The sequence below is a fragment of the Fukomys damarensis genome, unplaced genomic scaffold, assembly GCF_012274545.1.
Source record: "Fukomys damarensis isolate Sample0158 unplaced genomic scaffold, DMR_v1.0_HiC HiC_scaffold_24, whole genome shotgun sequence".
In the NCBI taxonomy this organism is placed as follows: Eukaryota; Metazoa; Chordata; class Mammalia; order Rodentia; family Bathyergidae; genus Fukomys; species Fukomys damarensis.
Window position 1 is genome coordinate 56341540 of NW_022900936.1, and position 27930 is coordinate 56369469.

The window sequence follows — 27930 nt, forward strand, 5'->3', positions numbered from 1 at the left end:
AGGGGCAAGGCTACAGCTTTGTGGGGAACAGTGCACGCACATCTTTCTGCTTCCGGGGAGGTGTTCATTGTCCATAGGGACGGGCTTTTCCTCAGTGGAGGTCATGGCACCGTCATTACCAGGAACATCAGTCTTGTGTGTCCATAATTACACAGCTATCTTCTAGGCATTTTCATGTGAGAACAAGGAAATGTCTTCCATGTAAGGCAGTGCCAGTGTGCAAGCTTTGTATGCCACACCTTTTTTGAAATACTTGTGTAACTTTTCAAGTCATTTCTGATTTTTATGATCCTCCTTTCAAAATAAATATTTGGAAACAATGTAAAAGATGCACTTAGTAATTCTAAAAGTTCAAGTATAAAAGGTAAATATTTGAATAAGGAATTGTTTTTGCCTTTCTTTTTAAAGAAGCACAAGTTCCACACTTAGGAATGCACTGGCCTCACTTAATACTTTATGCATTAATCATCACTATTAACCATATCCTATCTAGTCTCATGTGATTTTATGTTTTGCATTTTGCCTTAGCTAAGTGATATGTGCTGTACAATTTTCATATACATAGTGGCAAATGATCTGAAGGAAACTTATTTTCTCAGAAATTTGTTACTTTAATACACCTCATTTAGATCACTAAAACTGCTGTAAATTCTAATGGCATGAATACTGCCTGAAGCTAAAATCACTTTACAGACACATTGGGTAGATAGTGTACTGTTAAAGCATTGCAGTTGTGGCTTCTGTTTCTAAATGGAAATGATTAATCAACAGCCAAGAAGAGTTACTTCCCTTCTCCAGCCCTCTTGCCTACTTTTTGGCCATTTTATGACTAAATAAAGGCCTCGTTGAAAGACGGAACAAAAGAGGTAGAATTCAAATGGTCTAATTGCAAACTCTTGATAGCTCTGGTATAACTCCCTGGGTAGTGGAGGCTATTAGGGAGACATTTACCAGGGAGAAAGAAATTACAAACTGTGGACACATTTTTAAATGAATGTAGGTATTTCCTAACTAGTGTAATCCCTGATTACTGAGAATATGATAGAGAACTGAAAAGATGATTTGATTTGTAATGTCTGAAATCAGCATTCAGAGACCAAGCCATACCAATAACCTAATGTGCCAGCCATAAAGACAGTAATTTAATGTGCCAGCATCTAAGTACCTGGGGAAAAAAGTCTTGCTTGTGGTGTGTTTGCTATTACAGATGCCTACATTTTCCAGTAGTTATCACTAAACAATCATTGTTAAGGGGGTAAAAGAGAATTAGATAGACAGTAATTAGGAAGAATCCAATCACTGAAAGGATTATCGACCCTAAATGTTTTAAATAAGTAATTGACGGGTGAGGAGAGAAACAGAGAGACAAACACAGAGACAGAGTGAAGAAGGGAGGGAGAGAGGGATGAGGAATGTGCAATTTGGATCTTAAACATACTAAAAACCTAGGAGGTGGTATCCAGGTTTCTCAAAGCCTCCACCTGCTGTTTTATGACTGAATTGAGTACTCCTGGAACGTGAATAGCACTGGCTGCCTAATAAGCCCGGCATTGCTCATCGCTGGGCTTCATCTTGTCTTCACTTGAACACAGCTACTTCATATTTCTGGGAGTTTTTTTGGTTTTTTTTTTTTTTCCTTCTCGTGTGTTGAATGTGTGCCAGTGTATCATTCGCCATTGTACTGAGTTATAGGACTGAGATAGGAAAGAGCCAAGTGATCACACTGACAGAATCACCTGCAAGACTATTTCTTTGAAACTCTTGCTTACACTGAGTGTGGGACTGTGTCTTTGAGTTTCTTGGCTTCGAACCAGATGGGACTGGGGTTCATATTTTGTGTGTAAATGCTTCTGGTTGTTGGGTTAAGCCTGTAGACATACAAGATTCTAAGACTGATAAATGAGGTGTATTTGTGATTCTTTCCTTAGGTTATAATCACCCACAGATGAGTGAAGGACAAAGACAGAAATCTGAATTTTACAACCGCACAGCGTCAGAATCAAACGTCTATTTGAATAGTTTCCATTACCCTGATCGTAGCTACAAGGACCAGGCCTTTGATACTTTGAGCCTGGACAGCTCTGACAGCATGGAAACCAGCATCTCTGCCTGCTCACCCGACAATATCTCTAGGTAAGGTCTGTTTGTGGACAAGATTTCTTGTTTGGAAAAGCACAGGCGTCAGGCTGGGTACAGTGCACATCAGTACCCCCAACTCTTCAGAAGGGTAAGGCAGGAGGATTGTGAATTCAAGGCCAGCCTGCACAGCACAGTAAGATGCTGCCTCAAAAAACAAAAACATAAAGTCCACCAGCATGTGGCATTATATATGTACAAATTCAAATTTTTGAAATTTGTTTTCCCATATTTTTTATTTTATGAAAAAAATAAAATTTCATGACAAAATACTGACAATAACAATAGTTAATATTGTTATCTTGAAAGTAGTTACTCAGAGAACAAGATGTCAAACCAAAAAGATTCTTACAAAGAAGAAACAGATCATAGCACAAAACTTTCTTTTCAACTACCATAAATGAGACATAGTGGCATATATATGAAAATAATTTTGAAACATAAAATACAGAGAGAGTGCAGAAGAGAGTTCCATATCATGGCAACCTTTTAGAAGTCGTTTCCTTGTATCATGTATGACCGAGCCAGACACTCTTGCAGACCATTCTCCCACTTGGTCCCATTGCTTTATAGTGAAGTTCACACACACACACCATGCTTCCCAGTCAAGTTACCTCTGCTGTGGACTCGAAACTTCATCTGTACTGCTTTTGATGAAATAATCCCCAATAACGGAGTCAGAACTTTAAAGGTTTTTTTGCCCTTCTGTTTTGTTGGGAGGAAAGGCTTAGCTAGTCTGTAATTTCGTAAGGATTTACCAATTCACATTTGTAATCGTACTTTGAAGCAAGCAGAAGTGGTGTTTGGGAATTAGGGCACCTCGAAAGTGTCAGCTTCTGAGTGATTTTTCCCTCTTCTGAAGCTTGATCCTCTGCTGCCTGCACAGCAGCCACCCAGAGGGTGATGTTTTGAATCCAGCCCTGCCCTCCCTTCTTCTCTCCTCACAGAACTTCTTGTTGAAGGAGAGTGTGAGGAACTCTCAGATTTCTGTGCCTCTGACCCTGCCGGTCCTTAACGTTTTCTCCAAGTATGAGCACAGAGTTGGGGTTAGGAAGTTAATGAAGGCAGCCGTAATAATGGGTGTTCAGAATACTCGTCTGTGAGATATCTCGATGGTTTTAGCAGAATGGAGATTTGGTGTAGAATTTACTCTCAACTGCCTGTTTTCCAAGGCCCAAGACCTATTTTCTGAGCTTCATGTTTGCTTAGAGTATAAATAATGATACCCAAAAAGTAAAAAGGTCTGGCTCCAGTAACTTCCTGGTAGTCAGAAAAATGATGTCTCAACATAAAGCGAAGGGCAGATGTACCCACAACCAAGTAATTCTATCATTCTTCCAATGGCTTTTTATGACATCATAAGCCACAAGACCCACTTTATGTCACTAAAATTTCAGCATGGAGTTACCTCTTTAATAGACTTATAATTTTGGTATATTTTAATATATAATTTTAAGAAATCTTGAGCACAGCAATTTTTTTGTCCATTATTCTTCTTTATACCAATATTCAAGAAGTTTCCAGCTCAGGATACTCTGTCATCCTCTACATTCTAAACTATAGTTTCCTGTTTCTTGCTTTCCTAGTGTTTGTCATGTTATTTTCCACAACAGTGTATACAAGCATCTGATTATTTTAAGGTAAATGGGGACACAGAAGACAAACACCTATTTTTTTCTCTCTCTCTCCCTTTTACGTTTGACTTTTTTGTAGGGATCTTCTGTTTTGTCTTCAGATTTTTGACATTTAGAAGATCTGATAGCACAAGGAAATAAACACAGTAATTTCCGCCCATAATGTGGAGTGACTGTGGGCAGTTATCATGGTCATGCACAACTACTTGTCAGGAACGGTCATTCTGCAACAATTCTATTGAAAAAATTAAGTTGCCTCACCGCACACAGATGTACACACACACAAGTGGTAACTATGTGGAGTGATGAAATTGTCAGTTTGATTGCATGATCAGTTCGCATTGTATACAGATAGCACAATGTCATGTTGTACACTAAATAAATACAGTTGTCAGTTACATGAGTACTCAGTAAAGCTGAGACATAAAAGAAATGATAATGTATGTACAAATTCCCCTCAGTGAAAGTAATGGTTAGGTACTTCAAACAGGTATTAATAAACAAAAATTTTAAACATTATGTTGTATATGATGTGTACAAATTTGTTATTGTCATTTAAAAATAAGGCATGTTCCAGATCCCCCAAAATTGATATCTAAATAAATGTAGACTGCATGAAAATGAGGCAAATGAATGTAGGTTATTGGAAAATTTGTTTGTTTTTTTGTAAATTGGTGGTTTTTGAGACTTAAAACTCAGTGAAACTCAAGATTATCTTCAAATGGATTGGAGATATAAGATACATTTTATGTCTCCAATACAGAATGTTAATACATTTTGTCCTATTATTGGCCGAAGCAAATGTCTTCAGCTTGTTCAGTTAAGCCCGTAAAGTTTGTCCCTTTTCCATCTATGACGTCAAGTATCGCCAATGAAGGGAAAAAAGTATTCATGCACAAAAATTGAAGATTTTTTTTCTTGAACTCTTTTGAGCTGAAAAGGGCAGAACTCATACTTTTCTATCTCCCCTAATAACTAATGGAGATAATAGGAAATCACCATGTGCAGGGGTTGCCCTGAAAGCCCATCCCCTGTGTCTGGCATGAGGGTCTGGTACCCCTGAGGCAGCTCCTGTTTCTGTACCTCTGCTTTATCACAGGCCCAGCAGTACTAACTTATACCACCTGTCCTGGGGTCATTTATCTCTGCCAAAGAACTCAGCCCTGGACTCGAGCCCCCCTAAGTTTGATTTAATCAAAACTATAATTGAGAGATATTATATTAGCAATCACCAATAACCAAGAAGGCCCTGATTATTTCTTTGGATATACATTTTTATAAATTAATTTTCATATGAATGTGGGTCCAAATCATTTCACTAAAGGAAAGGCCTTCCACAACTGTCGTTTTTAGACTTGATGCATTTGGAAATCCTGCCTTTTAAGATTTGGCTTCGATGTATTGATTTATGAGTAAAGCAGTTTACTTTAGCATTATTTTGCTTGCATATTTTTATCTGGAGGTAAGTCGGTGTCACCACAACTTTCAGAGTTGAATTGATTCGCCCCTTCAGACCAATGACTATAAGAAACATCCTTTAAATGCCGCATACTTGGATTTTGTCATGTACCTCTCTTGACATGTGTATGTGTGTGTGTGTGTGTGTGTGTGTGTGTGTGTGTGCGTGCGCGCGCGCGCGCGCGCGCGTTTGTGTTTCTGAGTCAAAATTCTTCAAAGGCTCTTGTGTTTGATGCAGCGCCAGCACTTCCAATATTGCCAGGATAGAAGAAATGGAGAGGCTGCTGAAACAGGCTCATGCTGAAAAGAACCGACTGCTTGAATCCAGGGTAAGCTCAGGGTCTTCCTGCCAGAGGTCTGTGATGTGGTGAGTGGTGAGGTGAACCCCAGCTCTCACAAATGTTGTGATCTTGAAGTAGTCACACTACCTTGCTCAGCCTGCTTTCTCATCTGAAAAGTAAAGCTATTAGAGAGGTGATTTCAAGGCTTTTTACTGCAGTACAATTTCCCATAACTTGAAAGAATATAAACTCAGTGTACACACACACACACACACACACCCAGTGCTGACACAGACTTAAATGGATTTTTTTATATTGTGCTTTCCCTTCGGTGGCCCCGTGGTGTTTTTGCCAAGGAAGTGGGATAAAGTACCTTTCTGCCTTTCCATCCTTCCCAGCCCATTAGCTGCGCTATTGTGATGGTGAAAATTCCACATTATTGTGACTGTATTTCAAGCTGTAGTCTGAACTTCCTTAGGAATCCCCCAAATGCCTTTGCATCCTGTCCTGAGGGAGCCTCCTTTCCTTCTCTAGCTTCCCTGTGTGCTTCCTCTGCGACCTTCAGCCAGGCAGCTTGCAGGCAATAACAGGAATCGGAAGGACTGATGGCCTTCAGTTAGAAGACGGCAGCCCAACAAAAGGCTAAAAACCTTGTGACTAGTGTTGAGTGACAGTTTGTGAGGCTTTTATTAAAATGGGAGAATTGTGGTCACTGGACTGAGTGTAGTTACAAACTGGATTTTTCCCTTAAGACCAAAGTCTGTGTGCGCGTTCGCGCGTGCTTGGGGGAGGGGGAGGGGGGGTGGGATCAAATCCAAGGCCGTGTGCGTGCGAGGCAAGAGCTTTACCACTGAGCTGCCTCCCAGCCCAACCAATATTTAATTGTTAATTATTGTTAATTAAATTGAAAGAGTGCATATCTGCATTTAATGAGTTTGGAAGCTATGCCAGCGATGACTATGGGTTGTATTATTGTAGGGTATATATTTTAAGAGACTAAAATGCAAACCAAAAATTGGTGAGAATTTTATTTTTGGTAATAGTTGGAACCATTGAAGTATGACCAGTATGTCTTAATCATTGTTCTGCGTCATGATATTTAGGAACGAGAAATGGAAGCCAAAAGACGAGCTCTGGAAGAAGAAAAGCGTCGCCGAGAAGTTTTGGAAAAACGATTGCAAGAAGAAACTAGCCAGAGGCAGAAGTTAATAGAAAAGGAAGTAAAAATAAGGGAGAAACAAAGAGCACAGGTTGGTCCGTCAATCTAAATGCACGCATATAGGTTGCCCCCTCGTGGTCGCTCTGTAGAAGACAGTCTGAGGTTGCCTTCCTTGGCATTGTCGTTAGTGCTTAGTGGAATGGATGGGTTAAGAGAAAACTATGTTTACGTGCAAAGCATGTACTTTATTTCCCAATTTTGAGGGAACTTCCAACCAGATAACATTCCTCTACATTAATGGAACATCCTGGGGGTAGAGGCATATTTTCTTCTACCGGGTTTTTGAAGTACATTTAAAAGGAGAATGGTTTTTGAACAGCTTTGAAAAATACCACTGGATTGGCTGCCGAAAACAGATACAAGGTCTCAAGAAAAACCTTTAGTGAAGGAAATGAAAGATGCTATTAAGCCATCTTTTAGGAATAAACATGTCAAAACAGGATAATGCTTCTAGCACAGTTTCTTGGTGGTGGCGATGTTAATTTTCCTTTCTTTTCCTGGCCACTACATTGTCACGTGTGTCCCCTTTGCTACAGTCCATACATATGTGCATTAGATTACTGAACTCGGGCAAAATTCAAGAGAGCCACCCATTTTGTTTAACTGCTTACCTTGCTTATTATATCTGTCTAGTCTTGATTCTTGACACTATAGCTGCTTATATAATGCTTGTTCTCTGGAGCTAAAGTTAAATTTTGCTAAGTACTGCATAATTTAAAGTTCAAATCAACTATCAAAATTGGTCACTTATCTAGTAGATTTCAAAGCCAAAAGATGTGATGTCCCTTATTCTCTTTAGTTACTGATGGCACAGTGCTTAGAGACAGTCTTCACAGCTTTGTGGGTTTTGAGGTATCAGTAAGCCTGGGACAGTCAAGTACCACAGAATCAAAGGTAAATTGTTGATAAATAGAAAGAAAACTTTTCCATTTTTTTTTCACCATGCCTAACTTTTGCAAATTCTGATTCACAGTTATAAGATCACCCATACATATTTAATATCCAAAGCCAAACCAAAAAGCACAAGTCTGTTTTAATCCTTATTATAAGTTTTACCTCCAGTATATGATAAGGTCATTTTCCCCAGGCAAAGGGTTGGGGTTATTTAACATAAAATAAAACATTATTTTAGAAATACCTCCTAAGGTGATTTGCTTTCTTGATCACATGAACCTTGGCCTTAACCATTAGTAAACTAAAAGACATCTCAGTATAATACTCTGGCTTCTTGTCCTTCTTGTCTTGTCTTGTCATTATATTAGATCCACCTTCAATTCCATGTCTAATTTTATTTTAGCTACATTTTTCAAAACATACATCCTTGCCTTCAATTCCTACTAGAGTATATGTAAGCTAATGGCTGCAACTTTACGGATGTTTTGGGGGTTTGTGCTTGCTAAAACAGTGCTGGTCTCTCATGCCGTGTCCAGGATCACTTAGGGAGAACTGTTATGTTGTAGCAGGGTAAGTGCCTGAAAACCTTCTGGTGGAGGAATCCTGATCTGAAGGGAATTGTCCAGAAAAATTCCTCCCTCAGTTCTCTCTCTGTGTTAGTGCTAATTATCTCCTTTAAGTTAAATAAATGATGTGTTTCCACACACTCATTTTCCCATCTCATGGAATAGAATCTCTTGTCCTGAGTTCATCTATTCCCCTCCACACATTGTAGCATCCCACTCAAAATACCACCTAGTTTTTAGGCTCTAGTTGCTGTTTTGTTTGTTGTAAGCACTCACAAATACATGGGTATTTTAAAACTTAGACTTTATATTTAGTTCCAGTTTCTAACAATCTATAACCTAAAATGAAACAAACAATTAATGTGCTTGGAACGGGCTTTGTGCTTTTTCAGGCTCGCCCTTTGACGCGCTATTTGCCTGTCCGGAAGGAGGACTTTGATTTGCGGAGCCATGTAGAGACCGCCGGCCACAATATTGATACCTGTTATCACGTATCAATCACAGAGAAGACTTGCCGAGGTTTCCTCATCAAAATGGGTGGAAAAATTAAAACTTGGAAAAAACGCTGGTTTGTTTTTGATCGCAATAAACGCACATTTTCTTATTATGCAGGTGGGTGATTAAAAACAAAAAAAACATGGCATATTCAGATCTGTTACAGAGTGTAAGGTCAGACCAAGGCACGATTGGGACCACTGAGATGGGCAAAGTTCAAGCAACATGTGATGAGTTTATTGCCATCTAGGTGCAGGTGGGCCAAGGGTGAAAAGGCTGTTGGCGATTACAGGAGGATGTGCATGGTTGATATGAGGGAGCTTAGGTAGGATAGGGGGCACTGGTCTACAGGGTGGAAATTTTTATTAGATACCCAAGGATGATAGGCCTGGGGCTGGCTGATAAATAGGGTGGTGGTAGGAGCAGCAGGGCAGCTGCTGGCTCTCTGCTATCTCTACCCTCCTGTGGATTTGAGTGGGGGGGGGTCTGTTTGGGCAGGGGTGGAGGGTTTAATGTGGGGGCCTATAATGGAGCTAAGGCAGTTGAGATGAAGTATAAATAGATGGTAAGTAGTTTCAGTAATATTAGCTTTGTAGATGTATATTATTTTATACTCATTATGTGTATTATTTTGTATTCATATTATGTGGTTCAATATGATATGAATTTTCTTTTTACAACTAATAAAATGTTGCTTTAAAAAGTATGAACTAGTTTATTCTGGTTCTGAAGGAAACATTAGTTTTCAATTTCTCAAAGTAAGTTTATTGGTACATTTTAGGTATGCAATATGATGACGTTCATCATTTGGAATTTGTACCTTTATATTTCCCTTTAAACCGCAAGGCCAGAAAAAAGGTTTATTTGTTATTTATTTATTTTTTATTTATTTATACATCCTATTTAAGTCACACATAGTAAAGTCACCCTAGCTGACAGTCATTCAACAATAGAGAGTCTGCCAAAAACATGTATGCACGTTTAGGAAAAGAAAAACTTGTGTAAATATTTTAATAGTAAATTTACTGAGACATCATGAGATTAAGACAAGTTACTCTTGGCCTCTAAAATTAAAAGAGGTGCCCAAAGAGGTGGCCATTAGCTTCTATATATTTATTAGTACAGGAAACTGCTGCTTGAGGAACCTTGGTCATTGAGATTGCTGCTCATGCATTTTCAATGATTTCACTACAAGCCAGCAGTGTAGTTCTGCAATATGATATCCTCTAGGGTCCCCCATACATGGGGAACACCATCTGTTGAAAAAAATATATACTATTTTTCTTTTCCTGAAGTGTATATACATGTTTTTGTGGACTCTGTAGTTTACAAATTAGTATAATCTTTTAAGTGTAGAGTAAAGCTAATCAGTAACTAGTCAACAAGTATTTATGAAGTACCTGAAATATTTTTGGATTCTTAAATGCTGAATTATAAGAAACACATCCTACTGAATCACATAAAAATACAAAAATATTAGTGTAACTGGCATAGCAATTAAAAAGCCCCTTGCTTACTTTGGGATTATATAAAGCCTAGATCTGTGATCAGCATGGGTCTTCTAATTAGGATAGCACAGTTATAGCATAGCACGGTTATGCTTTGGGGTTAGTGTTTCAGCATTTCTGAGTGTCATGATAAACTGAACCAACGTAACAAATACAACATGAGTCCAGTCACCTAACCTATCCAGTGAGGTCAGTTAATATTTATGTCCAGGTACAAGATCCCAATGATGAATGTAACTGTACTGTATACCTAAAATGTACCAATAAACTCAATGAGGAAAAAAAATTAATATTTATGTGGAGGGAGATGAGAAACCCAGATGACTATGGAGTGAGGGCACACGTCAGGGAGCCCCAGAATCAGAGTGGAAACAGGCAGGGGACACAGCTTTTCTGTAGGAGACTCACTAGGTAACAAGAAGATGGACTGTTTGTCACAGACCCTGGCTCCGCCTCTAGGCCTTTCTGATTTGGGGTTTTACAGAAATCCAGAGCAGCTCTCTTTAGTTAGTACAACGGGAAAGCTGCCTCATTAGTAAGAAATGCAATCTAGTGTCTGCTAGATGCATTTCAAAGTGGCTTCTCTCCTCCATGCTACTCTTTATGAGCCTTTTTTTTTTTTTTTTTTTTTTTTTGCCATCAGCTATCTATCACCTTGACCAGCTTTTCTAAACATATGTCCTTCTGAGCCATGTAAATCCGTTTTTCACATCAAAAAGTTTGGTAACTTGTGTTCAGTTTGTATAAGTACCAGAAACCTTTTTGTTATAGGAAAGATTACACAGACATAAAGCAGATGGATTTATAGTTCATCAACTTTTTATGTGACATAACTGAGCAAAGAGACCTAGTTAGACACATGCTGCCCATTTGGCTCTGTTTATAACCAGTCCTCATCAGCTTAGCTGCCCCCTCCCCCGCTCTGTCCCTTTCCCAAACATCAGCAGCACCTGCATGGATCAGGCCCCTGCCAGTCATCTAGACTGCAGCTTGGGACGGACTTGATCGTGTGGAAAGCACATCAGCTTCTCACAAGTTAAACAGCTTTGTGTGTGTAAAGGAGCTGCCAAGCGGACTGCTGAAAGATAAAGGCCTGGGCCTCTGTTTTTCATGGCCCTGGACTCTGTCTTTGGCCTCCTGTATATTAACCCGGAACTGTAGGACAATCTCTAAACAGAGTTGAGGCACAGGAAACGTGTCTGAAAATTAAGGGGTAGTGCTGTCTGGAGACACAGTGGATGACGGCATTATCTCATCAGCGAGCAGCCTGATGGATCCTCCTCACTCACAGTGTGGTTGTGGGGCCCACATTCTTCAGTGTGTGTTCTCACAAACGACACACCCTAAAAACGTTTCATTCCCTAGTTTTCTGTCTGCCCAAAACATTGTCGAGACTTCCAGATTTGATTTCATATCTGTTTTGAAGGAAGGTAATAGTGTACTCCCATTGACTGTTGCAGGATCCTCTCCAGAAAATGTGTGAGACACACACAGACCTTCTCTTTTATTAAAACTGGTTGAAACCCACTGAACATGCTATTAAGTAAAACAATATTTCCCAAGGAAGAGCAAAAACAAACACAAAAATGGTCCTTAGTCAAATAACGTAGAGAAATGTTCGATTAAATGCAGTTAAAACATATTTTCTGTGGAACTTCTCTGGGCCATTATTTTCAGACTTAAAGCTTTGTTCATAAAAGGGGAAAGGTCAAGCATGCTGGACAAGTGTGATAGGGAAGAAATATAAGTAGAATATTATAAATTAAATTTATGATATTTAAAACACACTTTAAAATTTCACTACAACTGTTATGCATATTAATATTTCTGTTGCAAAAAGAGTTTTGAAGAAGGGGAGCACATGTTGTATGAGTGCCAGTGATGTTTCTACTTTGTGTGCTAGCATGACAGTCCGTAGTTCTGGGTTGGCTTTTGACTGCTGACTTGCTGAAGAGCCTATACTTTGAGCAGGAGAATGTCATAGTTTTCTATTGTTTGTATTTGTTTAAATATAGAACAGGGCTAATGCACTACCCTGAGTTATCTGAATTAATCTTAGATCATTTCAGTGCTAGATAAATATTTCAGTGATGATAATTTTCATGAAATTATAATTTTCCTGTCCCTCTGATAGAGTAACGTTTATCTATCTTTGCAGATAAACATGAAGCAAAATTAAAAGGAGTAATATACTTTCAAGCCATTGAAGAAGTATATTATGATCACCTCAAGAATGCTAATAAGGTAAACACCAGTTTGCTAAATTCCTACAATTTGAGTGCATAATTAAGGTAGGAAAAAGGTATTTTTGAATTTTAAGGAATTTAGATTTGCCATTCTTGAATAATAGATATGATCAGAATGGTGCTGGAAAGTTAACACTGAAATAGTTCCAGACACATTCACTGAAGGCCAGAACTGTAAAGAGAGAAACTACTATACCTTTGTGCTTCCCCTGAGGATAAAAGGCAGTGATTGATATTCTAAATAGGCTTCAGTCACCTGGGTGGGAAGCCAAGGTCTTAACCCAGCCTCTCCAGGAAATATCCCTGACCCTCATCCTTACTGAAAATCCTTGTACGCTTGTTATATGACTTGCTCCCCCACTTGATTCCCATTTAATCAGTATTCCTGGGTGACTGCACTTGTAATCTTATTGGTTGGTCATGGTTTTGCCCCACCTTACGCCACCCACCTTGTAATTTTCCTTTGGGTCTTACAGTTTTGTCCCATTTTGTACACGCCTCACCACATGACTTTGCTGTGTAAAACATCTTGGAGAAGTAGGGTGAGCGGGAAACCCACTTTCCAGTCCCCCTTCTGTCTCTCTTAGACAGAAGCTTTCTTTCCCTCAATAAATTTTTCCTACCAAAAAAAAAAAAGAAAAAAGAAAAGAAATAGTTAAGGGCGCTGACTGTTTCAGGGGGAAAAGCCATGATGCAGTGGGAATATTCTGGACACACTGGTTTGGGAGACCTTGCAGAGTGACTGCAGCATTGTGGATGGGAGCTACTATATAGTTACGAGGGAATCACAATTTAGTAGGATCTTAACAGGGCTAACAGTAACTGCTTTTAAGCACCCCTTATCAGCTAGGTAACAAACTTCAAAAATGAGCCATTAAGAATTATTGAGCTCTGCTGAGGTTTCTTGTGTCAGAAAGGCTGGAAATATGGTCATTCCTAAGAAAGGTATGGGGCAAGGTGGGTACCACTGAGCAAATGTAACGCCTACAAAATTTCTATCAGTGAAAACGTTTAAAGAAACCTTCACATATGTCTATGTTGTTTCATATTCTAATTTTAAGATATTTTTCTTCTCCTGATTTGAATTTCAGAGCCCTAATCCGTTACTCACTTTTAGTGTCAAGACACATGACAGAATCTATTACATGGTGGCCCCCTCACCGGAAGCCATGCGTATCTGGATGGATGTTATAGTCACCGGGGCAGAGGGTTACACCCACTTCTTGTTGTAGTGAGTGGAAGCGACAGTCCACTCCAGGGCAGACTGCAATAACCTCTTACAAGAATGAAGCCATATTCAATCCCAGACGCAAAGACCCAACAGATCAACCTCCTAACTGTATGCACTCAGAACTCCTTTCCTACTAAGAAGTTGTTTGTAAAGACAAACCAAAAAGGAAAGAAAATAGGAGTTTTAATTCAAAGCTGGATCATAAATGTCAAAAGAAGTGAAGCTCTACAAGAAACACTATTTTGATAAATATCACTAAAAGAACATTTCGTATAAACTTCTATCAGTTGTTTTTTGATGAAATAAACTAAACAGTTTACACAATGTCTGTATATGTGTACTTGCAACTATAGAATTACTGTAGCACCCAAATTGTTGCCATTTGGCTTTTTTTTTTTTTTTTTTTGGAGATACCATTTAACAAATACAGGCAAATAAAGACTTGGAGGGGAATATATTTTAGAAATTTTGCCATACTTTTTAAGTATTCCACCAAAACCAAAGACTTGACATGACTTCTGTTTAACGGTAGTAGTTGAAAGTAGTAGTGTTCCTTTATATTTTAAAACAGTATTTTGATGCCACCAGGTGCCCAGGAAATTAACTTTGCAGTGTTGTCACCATGATAAGCTACTGTACATATATAGTAAAACATTTTTTGTAAAAGAAGAAAAAAAATCGCTTCTCGGCCTTTTGGCTAAGATCAAGTGTAGTAAAAGAAGAAAAAAGAATCGGTATTTTAGAAAAATGCCATCTCAGCCAAAAGACATTTTGTCACATTGGGCAATTTTAAATAAAGAAAATGTTTGACGTTAGGAGCTTTTTCATGCAACATTTCTCCATTCTAAGTGCTGAAAATGAAGGCAAGCAATAGCTGATTTCCTTTAGATTGTCTCATTTCTCTTTGTCATGGAGTGTACCGATCTATCAGTTATGCCTCACATGACATAGCTATGAAATCATAGTTGTTTTCACCAGAGAACACAATTAAAATACCCGATTTGTGGAAGTGATATAAAAGCAAAATTCAACTTAACATTCTCTATAATATTTTATTATGTATTTCCTTATGATTAGACTTTAGTTTTTAGAGTTAAATTAATTTTTGTGAATGAAATGACTTCAGGCAAGTCTCTTTTTATAATGGACTTTCAAATCTCACAGTTTTTTATGTTTTGTATGTTTGTAAGTATGAATGTACTCTTTCCTAAAACATGGTAAATGACTAGAAGTACAAAATAATGATGTTACCTACAAGGTTAAGTGATTAGAAGTGTCTTTAAAATTTTCTTAGGCCTGACCAGGTACAGTTCCTTTTAGGTTTGCAATATACTTTGTATACATGTATACATGTTGCCAATAAGATTTGCAACTGGATGACACAGTATCTTACTTGAACAATGAAGAACAAAAATTGTGATTGTAAAAGATCTTTTTAAAAATGAGGTTTTGCAGAGATCACCCTAAATTCTTCAACGATCTAAGAGAATGAAATGCAATAGCTAAAATTTTGTTGATTAAAGATTTTTCTGTACTGTATTTTCTCCGTAGGATTATGAGTCTCCTAATCAACTTGCATGTTGTAAACCTTTTAAATATGTATGTTAAATATATTGACTTTGGATTAAAATGTTGACCTGATTTCACCAGTGAAAGTAAACTCTCTGACTTGGAAGTTACTTCATAATATGATAGAAGATCGACTAATCAGAAGTCAACTGTAGAATTCACAAAAAGGCTGTTCTCTGACAATACAATGTGTAGCTTATAAACTGGAGTAATGAGACGTATCTCTGATCACATGCTTACTGCTTTAAAAATGCAGGAACCTGAAAAATACCTGACATCTTGTCCTTTTGCACCAATACAATCAATATTGGGGATTATGAAGACTAGATTTACTTATCCTTTTATCTGACAGGGAAACATGCAGATGTGAAGTGAGCCTATCAGGACCTTTGTGGGACCCTTATTTGTCTTCCTGCACCAAGATAGTAGATTTCTGAAAGAGAAACCACTCTCAATAGTATGTCCTTTTACCCTGTCCATGTTAACAGAGGCAATGTTGACAAGTCTGTGCAGAGTGGAAACAAATCCATTTACTTTGGTCGGTATTAGCATATTCACTTGCTAGAAGCCACAACTATTGCTCATTTGTTCAACTGATAAGAATAGATGAAGAACATGATCCATGGTTAGCCATGTGTGTGTTTGTGTGTGTACAGTGCTTTTCCCCACAATGATAAGTAGCCAGATCATTTACTTCACATAAAATGCAAGAAAACCTCCAAAGATAAAGGGAAGGAAAAGAGATGACTAAAAATATTTTCACTTTTCCAAAGACTAAAGTGTTTAAGACCCAAGGGATGGTGAGGTGACATTCACTAGGTATCACCTTTGTAATTCAATCCCTTTGTAGTCTAGGCATAATTGTCTGCTGGCAAAATAGTTCAACAACTTGTGAAGTATGTCTTAAATCAAATCCTTTTATATACACCCTACTGGAGAGTCATTATACCTCACAAGAAAGATCTGTTCAGTCTTCACTGTGTCCAAATAGGACAGGTTGTCAGGACTCCAGACAACGGATTCCAACCTTCCCCTTTAACTCATGTCAACTACTGGTCCACAATTTATAGCCAAGTTAGATAGGCTGGGAGCGGTGGTGCACACCTGTAATCCCAGTACTCAGGAGGCTGAGGCAGGAGGATCACTGAGTTCGACACCAGCCTGGGCTACATAGTGAGTTCCAGGTCAGTCTCAACTACGTAGTGAGACCCTGCCTCAAAAAAAAAAAAAAAAAAAAAAAAAAAAAAAAGCAATATGGTCTCACTCAAAATTTTACACCAGCCACAGGTACTTTTAAGCAGAAAAATACCAGATAAGGCACTTGCCTGTGATCCCAGCATTCAAGAGACTAAGGCAGAAGAATCACTAATTTAGTCCTGCTGGGGCACTTTAGCAAGACCTTGTCTATAAAAATTAAAAAGGGCTGAAGAAATAGCTCAGTGTAAAGGTCCTGGGCTCAACTGCCACTATTGGGGGAAAAAAAAATACTAGGTAAGACCTTATTGGTTGATGCTTGAGGGCTTCAAGAATTACTTAGGATGTCAGAATTGAAGTCCAGAAATACTTGTATCATAATTTCCTCAATGAGTTTTTGTATTGTCTGCTCAAATTTTTCTTCTTTGCCTCTAAAAATGGTGATGTGGTAGATAACATCCATATTCCGAATTTGTATTTTTCCGTAAGGTAATCACAGGGGAGGAATTAGGTCAAAGGGCATTGAAAGTAATGGGTATTTTTAAAAATTTAATTAATTATTCTATTTATTTAGGTACCAGGAATCGAACTCAGGTCCTTGTGCTTGCAAGGCAGTCGTCAGAACCACTGAGCTAAATCCCCAGCCTTGGATTTAAATTACAATAAATGTGGCCAGAGAATTACACAAGATGTTAGCAATTTGTGCTTCCAACAATCCTGTTTCCAACATCTTTGCCAATATAATAGAAGAAAAAGTGGCGTTTTCTAACTAATGAAGTATGAAGTTTATTTGTATGAACTGCCTATTCATGGCTATTGGTCAATTTTACTGGAATTTTTTATGAAGACCAAATAGAATTAATATATCTATGCTGCAAAATCTACCTTATTTGACTTGTCATCTTTTTGCCATTAAAAATGATTAAATTAACATACAACCAAATATGTTTCTTTATAATTTGGGGGTTTCAAATATTAATTTTTAAAATCTAAAATGTAATCTCAACTTTATTCTTCCGTTAATATTATTTATCTACTGGAATTTATTATTGCATACAGCAAGATCCAGGGTCATGATAATACAATAATTACTAGTTAGGCACATAAAGAACTAGAATAAACACTAACTGAAAGGGAGCAAGTGAAGCCAGGCGTAGTGGTGCCCGCCTGTAATCCCAGCACTGTGGCGAGGTTGAGGCTAGAGAATCACAATTCCCACCCCAGCCTGGCCAATTTAGACACTCGGTAAAACCCCGTTACGAAAGAGCGGGGATGGAGCTCAGAGTGAAGGCCCTGGGTTCAAATTAACCCCCAGGCTGATCAACCCCAAAAGGGGCACGGGCAAGGGAGCAGAGAAAGATTCCACTGCAGGGATTGCACAGCAAGAAGAAGGTCTGGTCTCGGAAGGTCGGGTACAGGTTCCAGCTGTTGGGGAGTCACTCCGACTTGAGAAGGAGCAAGCCTGACGTTCGGTTTCCGCTAACTGGGATCGTGAGGATGGGATAGTTTCCTATCGAGGAACGCTGGCTATGGCTCCTCTGAGTTCTCAGCAGCCAACTGCGAAGGGAGTCTCTTGAAGCCACTGCCCTGCTGTCACAGACCAAACTGGAAAACGGCCAGCACCGAGAGAGTGGCAGGAAGGACAAGAACGCACACACTGGCACTGCACGGTCTGCTCCAGTTTAAAACCCCGCGTCTCAGGTTAACAAAATTTCGTTTGCCCGAGGATAGCGCATGCGCAGCCTCGGAACTGCGCGTACAGAGCGTTCCCGAGCGCAGGGACCGCTGGGAAGATGGCGGGCGCGTTCCTTACCGCCTGGGGTTCTCGTCGCAGCTGGGGCTGGGCAGCCGCCTTTTTAGGCCCCCACCACGGCCTCAGCGTGTTGCTAACAGGGAATCCCCAGCGGACGCCCCGGTGTCTCCCAGGTTAGTGTCTGGACGGAGCGGGATGCCTTTGAAACATCGGCGTTTGGTCCGTTCTGCACCGTGCGTTTTGGGCGCTATATTAAAAAATGCTTACCCCCTTTCTTAGCAATCCACTTCTAGCTGACTTGTACAGTTGAAATGAAAGCTGTAGGAGAGCTCTGCCGCGGCTCTGGGGCATTCGGAGTCCCGATCCTTGCTAACCCTTTATGTTCTGCAGTTTAAGGACCTTCTGCCCTCTGCATGCTTGCCTTCTCTGCATGAAAAGCCAGTACTAGGAAAAATTAAGATGCGACCTTATTGCATTGATTATTAGTTGCTTCTGGGGCTTTACAGGTCGTTACTCTCAAATGCTTAGGCATGCCTTCTCTTGATTTAAGAAAACTTAAAATATGAGACATGTTCTTTGTAAAAGTGTTGATGTCTTTTTTAAGTCCCGTTGTCTTGATGCTCCCACTCAGTGAAAGTTCCGTAATCACTACTCTACAAGGAAACCAGAATTTAGGACCGTATATGTGTTTGTGTGTGTGTGTGTGTGTGTGTGTGTGTGTGTCTGTGTATCAAATATAATATGTGTATATGTATATTGTGTTTGCACCTTTTAATGATATCCTTTCTGTTTTCACACCCTTGACACACAGTTGTCAGGTGCATGGTGCCAGGCATGATAATTAACCTCATTGCAGAGACTCTTTGTTTCTAGTGGGAAAAAACAAAAAACAAACAAAAAAAACAGAACTAAATTTATATAATCAGTTTAACGTATATTCAGTTAACCAAAAGTGTGTATGTCAGTTCACTAAGTAGCATATTCTTTCATCTATTTAGCAAATATTTATTATTTATGCACAGTTAATCCTTATGGCATAAAGATGACTTATGAATATAATATTAGAATAGTCCTTGAATAATTCACCAACATTAAATAAATTGTAATTTTTTCAGGGGAAATTTCTGTTAGAAGGCAATATTTGCAAAGGATAGAAAGGATTATTAGAGAGCTTAATTGAAGAAATTATAAATGAACATTGTTGCTGATACAATATTCTGACCAATGTAACTTGCCCCACTAGCCCTATTTTTCACCTAAAGTTTTAAATTTAACATATTTCTCTATACATTGAAGGACTGAAACAGTTGTGTAATAAGGGTAGATTTAAAGCCTCCAGTTAAGCTTTAAAAAATAAGCTTCACAAATCCAGAGTAGGGGAAAACATTTACAGCACACTGGGAAAATACAGAAATTTTCACTAACCACAAGGAAGTGGAAGAAGACACCATGTAATATTTTTAAAAGATTTCTTAGTCCAGAAGAACACTGTAAAGAAGTATATAAACCTAATGGCTTTGGGGGGAGGAAGTGGGATTTAAAAAAAAATACTGAACTTTGTACTTTTTTTTAAACAGCAAGTATATTGACTTTATAGTAGGAAAAAAAATTAAAACGATGACGGGGAATAACTTGTAAAGTTTACCATTTGAATTGTTCTGTACCAGTCACAAAAGTAAAGCCAATAAATAAAACACAAAGAATGCAAAGTCTGAAGAGAAATCTTTTCTGAAAAAAAAATGATACTATTATATGTTATTCAAGGTTATTTAGAAAGGAATTGCTCCTTGAATTCAGTTCAGCTGAAGCAAAATTATGATGCTTTGTTACCACAGCCCTTGATTTCGTGAGTGAAGTGGGAGAATGAGAGTCAGTAATAAAAGCATTAGGATGAGGGTTGGAACAGTTTCCCAAAGGCTGCCTAAACCTTTTTTTCCCCTACCCATCTCCCCAAAAGTACAGGATGTGAAACTCCTCAAATAAGAGAAGGCTGAAACTAGTGTAGTTAAATCTTAATATTGATTGATACTGTTTAGGACAGATGATATAGCAGCAACAGGAGGATGTTTTTTGGATGAATCACTGTCTTTTGTTGCCTTGGAGTTTCTGCTTCATTGTGTATTTTGAAAGAATGAAGATTGGACTTTGCTCAGAAAAGTTACTAATCTTGACAAAATTTTAAAACTAAAGACTTTGTGCAGAGATACGTTAATTTAGTATGTATGTACTTTGTTTTTCCTATGAAATGGAAATAGTATTTAACATTAACCCAGTGAGTTAGGTTTGAAATATATGATTTTCCAGAAACTAGTTTCAAACTGTAATATATGTTCTGTGTACTTTGTTTAGCTTGCAGGCAAAAGACATCATTCTCTTTCCTTAATCGACCAGACCTTCCAAAACTGGCTTATAAGAGGATAAAAGGCAAAAATCCAGGAATTATCTTCATCCCTGGCTACCTCTGTAACATGAATGGTACAAAAGCATTGGCGATTGAGGAATTTTGTAAATCTCTAGGGCATGCCTACATAAGGTAGGAACCACACATTTCAGAGAACATATTGCTGTCATTTAGTATGGCAATGAAGAATTACTTCTATGTCACCAGTTGAAGCAAATGCCAGTGCTTTAATAGATTCATTTATTTTAATGGTCTATAAACTTCTCTATAATTTTGTGATATAGGGTCATTGTAGAAGTAACCATTAAAAGACCTTTTCAAGATGTCTTTGTGCCATACTGACAATACTGGCAGGAGTGAACATCTTAAGGAAACTAGTGGTGACCAAGTTCTTAAGATACAATAGTCTATATGACAAAAAACATATACTGGTTGGCTTTCTTGAACTCTTCCGTAATTAATTAGTTTTTTGTTGATATAACTATTTGACCACCATCTAAAATATATATGTAGACATGTAAGAATGTACATTTAACATGCCTGATCCCCAGATTTGATCTAGCACCACACACACAAAATTTGTAAAGTAATATATGTATTTAAAAGTGTTACAGCTAGACGAGGTCGTATACACCTGTAATCCCAGCACTCAGCTGAAGCAAGCAGAATTGCCATGAGTTCAAGGCCAGCTTGAACTATATAGTGAATTTGAGCCCAGCCTGAATAATGGACTACATAGTGAAACCATGTCTGAAAACACCACCACCAACAAAAAAGAACTATTGTAAAGTGAATATAGTGACTCACATTTCTACTTATTTTTTTCTTTTACTCCTGTAATCTGATTATATATGAAAATAAATAGGAATAGATGTTCTTTAAAGCTTAATTTTATAATTTCTAATTTTTCACACAGTTGTTTCAGTAAAATAATTTGTTCACTTTGTTGTTAGTTTGTCTATCATGATCACTTACTTAGGGTCATTGCTATCTAATCACAATTAACTATTGATTTCATTTTAGCTTATAAGAGATTTTATCTTTTATTTATATATTTTCTAATTTCTCAGTTTATTTTTAAAGTGATTTTGTGGTGTAAAATTTGCCTGAAAGGGTGGTTTAATAGAGCATTGGCTTGGGATTTAAGAATTACAGGTTCTAGAACAAATTCTGTCGGTAACTATGACCTGACAAGTCAGTTAATAAATAGTGGACCTCATTTTGTCATCCAAAAAAAGAGTTGAACTAAAGTTTGAATTTTTTTCTAGCATTAACAGCATAAAAATGTACTCACCTAAATTTTTAGAAGTTTCACTAAACATTTAATAGTTGTAGAAAATACAGATATATAAATTTTTAGATATTATCTGTTCAATATATTAATAGAATTTATGTCACTTAAGTGGAGTTAGTCTTAGTCCTATTATAGTAACAGATTAATTTCATTTTCATATTTAGAGCTTTAAATGCAAAAGTCACCATGTTAGTGGTACTGAATTTCAGCTGAGACTGAGTTACAACCAATTCCTATCTCCCTGTAAGACTTAATGTGGGGGCACATGCCTGTAATCTTAGCACTTGGGAGGCTGAGGCAAGAAAAATCCTGCAAGTTCTAGGCCAGCCTGGACTAAATAGGGAGACCCCTATCTCAACCCCCCCTCCCACAAAAAGAGATAATGTAGGGGTTCTATATTTTGGATACCATATAAGTAATATCTTTAGTATCTGTGCTGCTGAAGCGAGCACAGAAGTAATAGCTTTATAAAGTATACCCCCCTCGCTATAAAGTTATTTGATCAAATTCCTTTTTATTTGCCCTTATCAAACTTTGCTTCCATATAATCACCATTAACTATTGATTGCATTTTAGCTTATGATAAGAGATGATCTTCTGTCTACATATTTTCCAGTTTACTTTTGTGATGATTTTTGCTATAAAATTTAGACCTTGAATGATGAAATGGGTAATTAAATATAGTACATGTGGCCATATGAAAATGATTTATTAATGTCCCATTGCCATGTCTGAAATAAAACTAAGTCAGCGTTCATGAATATGACATGGGCTTTTAAGGCCGGTACTCTCAGGGTTATTTCTATAGCATTTTTAATTTGGGACTGTGTCCCTGGAGAATGAAGGCTGCTGGCACAGAATAGTGTTACTGTTTAGCATGACTAAATATTTATATAGGCATGCTTTGTTTTACTTTATTTTACTGTGTTTTGCAGACACTGAATTTTTTACAAAATGAAAGTTTATGGCAATCCTGCATCAAACAAGACCAAATGGCAGGCTTCGTTTTTCCTACAACTGAAATGCAGCTTAGTATATTTTAGCAATAAAGTATTTTTAACAACGGGACCATAATCTGTACATCTCACTATTGGACAGCTTGCCCACCAGCGATACATGTAGGACTGTCCCATGAGTAGCTGCACCCCTTCTGCCACCTGTACCACAAGCTTCCCAATGGGACAGTCAGTTGTGTACTGCTGATGCTGGTTCAAACTGAAGGGAGTGTGTTAATCAACGTAGTACTTCTTGTAGGACTTAATATTGTCACACACTTAGTAGACCACACTGTAGTGTAAACCCAACTTTTGTTTGTATTGGGAAACCAAAAATTTCCTGTGTGACTTTCTTTATTGCCATATTCAATTTTTCTGTGGTGGTCTAGAGTGGAACTGCAGTGTCTCTGAGGTGCCTGCAGTTTCTTCATGAAGGACTCACCGAGTGTATATTTGGAAAGTAGTTGGAAGTGATGCTATCTGTAACCATATCCATGTGCTTACAGTGAGGGGAGGAGAGAAATCAGTGGTGTCTTTCTTCCCTCTTCTTAGTCTGTCCTCTAGTACCCTGGATGGGGGCGCGGGGCGAACAGCTGATTTAGACTGCAGCAGAAATCTTCAAATTTCCCAAGGATTGAATATTATGTCACTTCAAACCTAAAGATGATTTTAATTTTATTTTCCTATATCACTTTTAAGTCTCTATCTCTTAAGAAATACATATATACTGTCTATCATATATCCTTTCATAGAACCTAAAAATACTGGAATTCATTAGTTTTCACTAGATTTCAAGAACAAGTGTGAAAGCTTGATATTTGAATAAAGCATTTTTTTAATCTTTTAATGTATTCATTTAGTGACACAATTACCCTCAGTGTGAAGCTTTCATGCCTAACCACTATGAAGAATGCAGAGACAATAAATTTGTTTTCCCTTCCATGATCTTAGGGTTCCACAGAAATGAACTCTCTCTCTTCCTTTCGCTTTCCCTTCTCTTTCTCTCCCTGCCTTCTTTCCTCCCTCTATCTTAAAGAGCAGGATATAATAAATTGCCTATGATTAACAGATTCTATGGAAGTTTCATAAGGAAAAGATATTTTCAACTTAAATAGGATGCCTTTCTTCCAGGACTAGGTTCTGAAAGAGAATATTTTAGTGAAGAAGGTAATAGAGAAGGTGTTCCAGGTGACCAACAAATTAATTGGCTAATGTAGTAGTTTCCTCTGATAAGGTGATAAAAGATCAATCTGAGATCATCAGAATATAATAATCTGAAAACAGTAGGCCAAAGCACTAATGTTCTTCCTTACAGGGAGACATTGAAGGTAAAGACATAATATAATTTTCAAGAAAAAAGCAACAGGTATAAATGGATCTGTTGGGAGACAGAATCATTGAGACACTGATAATCTGCATTTAAGGTCAAAAAGACCCACACCAAGATCTGGGCCTTATCGAAATGCAAGTACAGGGATGAATATGAGAAGAAAAACAAATGAGTGATGATGATACAAGGCAGGCAAGCAAATTTGGATAAGCAGTCTGCCCTTAACGACCTCACAGTCTGATCAAAGGGACACAGATACTTAAAACTTGTCGACAGCCAGGGATTTAGCTCAGTGGTGCTGCCACCTGCCTCGCAAGCTCAAGGTCCCGAGTTTGATCCCCAGTACAAAGAAAACAAAAATTATTATAACAAAAAATATGAAAAATGTTCAGTGCATACAATAGAAAGTGCCTGGTGCTAAATTGGAAAAGTTTACCAAAGCAGGTGACATGACTTAAAGGATAACTAGGAGTTTGATTGGGGAAGGAAGAATTTCTTGATGAGGAAGCAGCATGCAGAGGCTCAGAGTTCTGAAAGGGCTTCTCTGAGAATTAGGAATATTCAGTATGACTAGGGTTTAGGGTAGTCTGTGGGCATCATATGGTACTTTATGATTTATGGAGTTGCAACTTTGAAGGAGAGGTAGAATTCACAAATGAAGCACTATTTGTACCTGGATACCTAGGAAGTTAAAAGGAGAATTGGACACGTTTATGATAATAAGCTCGATTCTGGTCTCCTTCCCTCCCTTCATTCAGCACTTAGCACTTGCAAGGTACTGATACAGGCATTAAGAGTTTCCTTTCTAGGACAAGAGGCAGGCCATAAATATTTACCATGTCAAGCAGTAGTGAGTGCTAGGAAGAAAAGAAGGAAATGGAGAATGGTGAAAGAAGCACAGTTTTGCTGACTGAGTGCTTGAGAAGACTTCCGGCGATGTAATATTTGAGCCAAAGCAACGAACGAAGTGAGGGACCAGTCTGATATCCAGAGATGCAATGTCCCCATAGAGGGAAAAGCTGGAAAGGCAAGGATGTGAATGGTATATTCCTTTAGCTTGAAGAGAAAAGTGAGAATACAGTTGGGAGGGTAGGAAAGACAGGACGGGGAGAAGGGAGGTTAGGGGCCAGAGTGTGGTAAGGACTCTGGATTTTATATCAAAAGCCTTTGCAGGGTTAACACAAGATGTACATGTTTTAAAATGATCTTAAGACTACTGTGGAGAACAGAGTGACAGTGCAACATAGAAATGAAACTATTAATCTGAAGACAGTAGTGACTTGGAGAGGAGAGTTGATTGGGTGGCAGAGATATCTGATGACTAAGCCAATAACATTTTCAGAAATGAACACTGATGTTTTACTATATTTTAGGCATTATAATAATGAACATTAGGGCTGGGGATTTGGCCCAGTGGTTCCGCTTCCTGCCTTGCAAGGGCCAGAGTTCGATCCCTGGTACCCCCCCACCAAAAGAACATTATAGTATGTCTTTAAAATCAAAGAAGTAAATACATAGATATATGATATTTAGGTGTAAATATATATTTTCCCCTTTCCAGGTTTGATTACTCAGGAGTTGGAAATTCAGAGGGTAACTTAGAAGAATGCACGGTGGGGAAATGGAGAAAAGATGTTCTTTCTGTAATTGATGATATAGCTGTAGGACCACAGGTGACTATTTTTGTCATATATGATGATAATTATTAATTCTAACCTTATGACATGTAAGATATAGATAGGAAAATTGGTTTAATATTTTAAATGTTTAACAGCTTTGATAAACAATTTCAGTCTTAAAATTTTCTGTCATTTTCATATTGTAATTTAAGTAGCAATTTACTTGTTATAAATTTTATTCTCATCATTTATACTATAGACCTAGAGTTTTACAAAATGTTAATTGAATTCTGTACTAAATATTAGAAGTCTGGGAACTGCACCATATAAATACCAAGTACATACATTTCTATGAACTGTCTTGCTATCTTTGTAGGAAAGAAAAATCCTGTTTAAAGCCATCTGTGTTGTCCTTTTTAGATACTGGTTGGATCTAGCCTTGGGGGGTGGCTTATTCTTCACGCTGCAATTGCACGACCAGAAAGGGTGGTGGCTCTCGTTGGTGTAGCTACAGCTGCAGACACCCTAGTGACACAGTTCAGTCAGCTTCCTGTGGAGGTAAGTCACGGTCCCTCTAGCATGCTCTGTGTACACCTCCGGTCGTTCTTCTGCCTTCCCTGTCTTTGAACATTTATGTCTCCTCATCTGTCCTTGCACTTACTGTACTTCGCTGCCTTTTTGTAAGACTTCTTTTTTTCATAGTCCTTTCAAATTGTTCTGCTAAATAGTTAAACCATTTTAATGTGATCACACCTTGCAATTTCTTTTTCAATCACATCTGCTTATTTGGTTCATATGTCATGATCTCGTTTTGTACCTCTCATTCTTACTTTGTGGCATCTGGGCAGTAGTGCTTGTTCTTAAAGACCATGTTATACTGGACTCATAAATTCTGAAACATTTTAGCCTGAAAGCAGGCTCAGATCGTGTCAGCAGACCTTATCAGTCAATCAGTGTTAGCACACTAGAGATAAAATTTGCCATTTCTGACTTTATTGCTTAGTCAGCATTCTTTTTCTCCTCCTGATTTGTACCTTTAAGGAACAAAGTGTGCATTTCATTTGCATGCTCTGAAGCAAATCCGATAGAAATGTAGTTTGTGAAATAAATGGAAAGATAATTAGTTTATTATGCTCTGTTATTGGACACGTGTTTAAGCACTTCATTTGTCTGCAAAGATGAGGAAATAATGAGTGGTAACTATTTTTTATGTATTTTGTTTGTTTTGCAATCAATTCAGTTCTCTTTGTGGTTCCCGCAGCACCAGCCAGGGATCTGAATTTCATCTATGAGCCAGACATGGCTTGTGGTGCACACCTATAATCCTAGCATTCAGGAGGCTGAGGCAGGAGGTTCACCACAAGTTTGAGGCTAGCCTGAGCTATATAGTGAGTTCAAGGGTATCCTGAACTACATAACAAAACCCTGTCTTAAATACCCACCCAAATAAATAAATAAATAAAATTTTTCCTCTGGGACTAAATTGATAGCCAGCCTGAAGTGTAGAAATGAAAGAGGGCCAGGGATTTATCTCAGTGGTTTTGCCACCTGCCTTGCAAGTGCAAGGTCCTGAATTCAATCCCCTGTACCAAAAAAAAAAGAGAGAGGGAGGGAGAGAAGAAAAAAGAAAAAAGGAAGGAGAAGAGAGAGAGAGATGAGAGAGACAGACGAAAGAAAGAAAGGAAAGAAAGAAGGGAAGGAAGGAAGGAAGGAAGGAAGGAAGGAAGGAAGGAAGGAAGGAAAGAAAGAAAGAAAGAGAGAGAAAGAAAGAAAAAGAGAAAGATGGACGACCTAAAGCTAGGCATGCCTGTAATCCCAGCATTTTGGAAGGCTGTTGCTGAAAGATGCAAGTTTGAGTCTAACATGGGAGACTTAGTGAGAGACCTTGTCTCCACATTTTTTTGAAAAGGTTGGGGATGTAGCTCAGTGCAGAGACCCTGAGTTCAGTTGCCAGTACTGCAAAACAAAACAAAAAACACCCTAGAGCACTGGTTCAAGAAGTATGTGCCAGGGATTTAGCTCAGTGATTCTGCCACCTGCCTCACAAGTTCAAGGTCCTCTGTTCAATCCCTGGTATCAAAAAAAAAAAAAAAAAAAAAAAAAAAAA

The 27930-nt window shown here is 38.2% G+C and overlaps 2 protein-coding genes and 1 pseudogene across 10 annotated transcripts in view; all 3 read left to right on the forward strand.

Moving 5' to 3' along the window:
- Phldb2 (pleckstrin homology like domain family B member 2) overlaps positions 1 to 14089 on the forward strand; it is a 243915-nt gene extending 229826 nt beyond the window's left edge. For all 9 annotated transcript variants that reach the window (XM_010630144.3, XM_010630145.3, XM_019208339.2 and 6 more), the window contains 6 exons: positions 1929 to 2133; positions 5467 to 5557; positions 6613 to 6759; positions 8581 to 8800; positions 12350 to 12435; positions 13529 to 14089. In XM_010630144.3, coding sequence (XP_010628446.1) covers positions 1929 to 2133; positions 5467 to 5557; positions 6613 to 6759; positions 8581 to 8800; positions 12350 to 12435; positions 13529 to 13669 — 890 coding nt within the window. In that variant the 3' untranslated portion in view covers positions 13670 to 14089. The remainder of the gene's footprint in view (positions 1 to 1928; positions 2134 to 5466; positions 5558 to 6612; positions 6760 to 8580; positions 8801 to 12349; positions 12436 to 13528) is intronic.
- A 256-nt stretch (positions 14090 to 14345) lies between these two features.
- Positions 14346 to 14493, forward strand: LOC117283300 (annotated as a pseudogene).
- A 3686-nt stretch (positions 14494 to 18179) lies between these two features.
- The window catches only part of Abhd10 (abhydrolase domain containing 10, depalmitoylase), a 13961-nt gene continuing 4210 nt past the window's right edge, over positions 18180 to 27930 (forward strand). The window contains exons 1-4 of the mRNA XM_010630143.3: positions 18180 to 18357; positions 20534 to 20717; positions 25766 to 25877; positions 26244 to 26381. Coding sequence (XP_010628445.1) covers positions 18225 to 18357; positions 20534 to 20717; positions 25766 to 25877; positions 26244 to 26381 — 567 coding nt within the window. The 5' untranslated portion in view covers positions 18180 to 18224. The remainder of the gene's footprint in view (positions 18358 to 20533; positions 20718 to 25765; positions 25878 to 26243; positions 26382 to 27930) is intronic.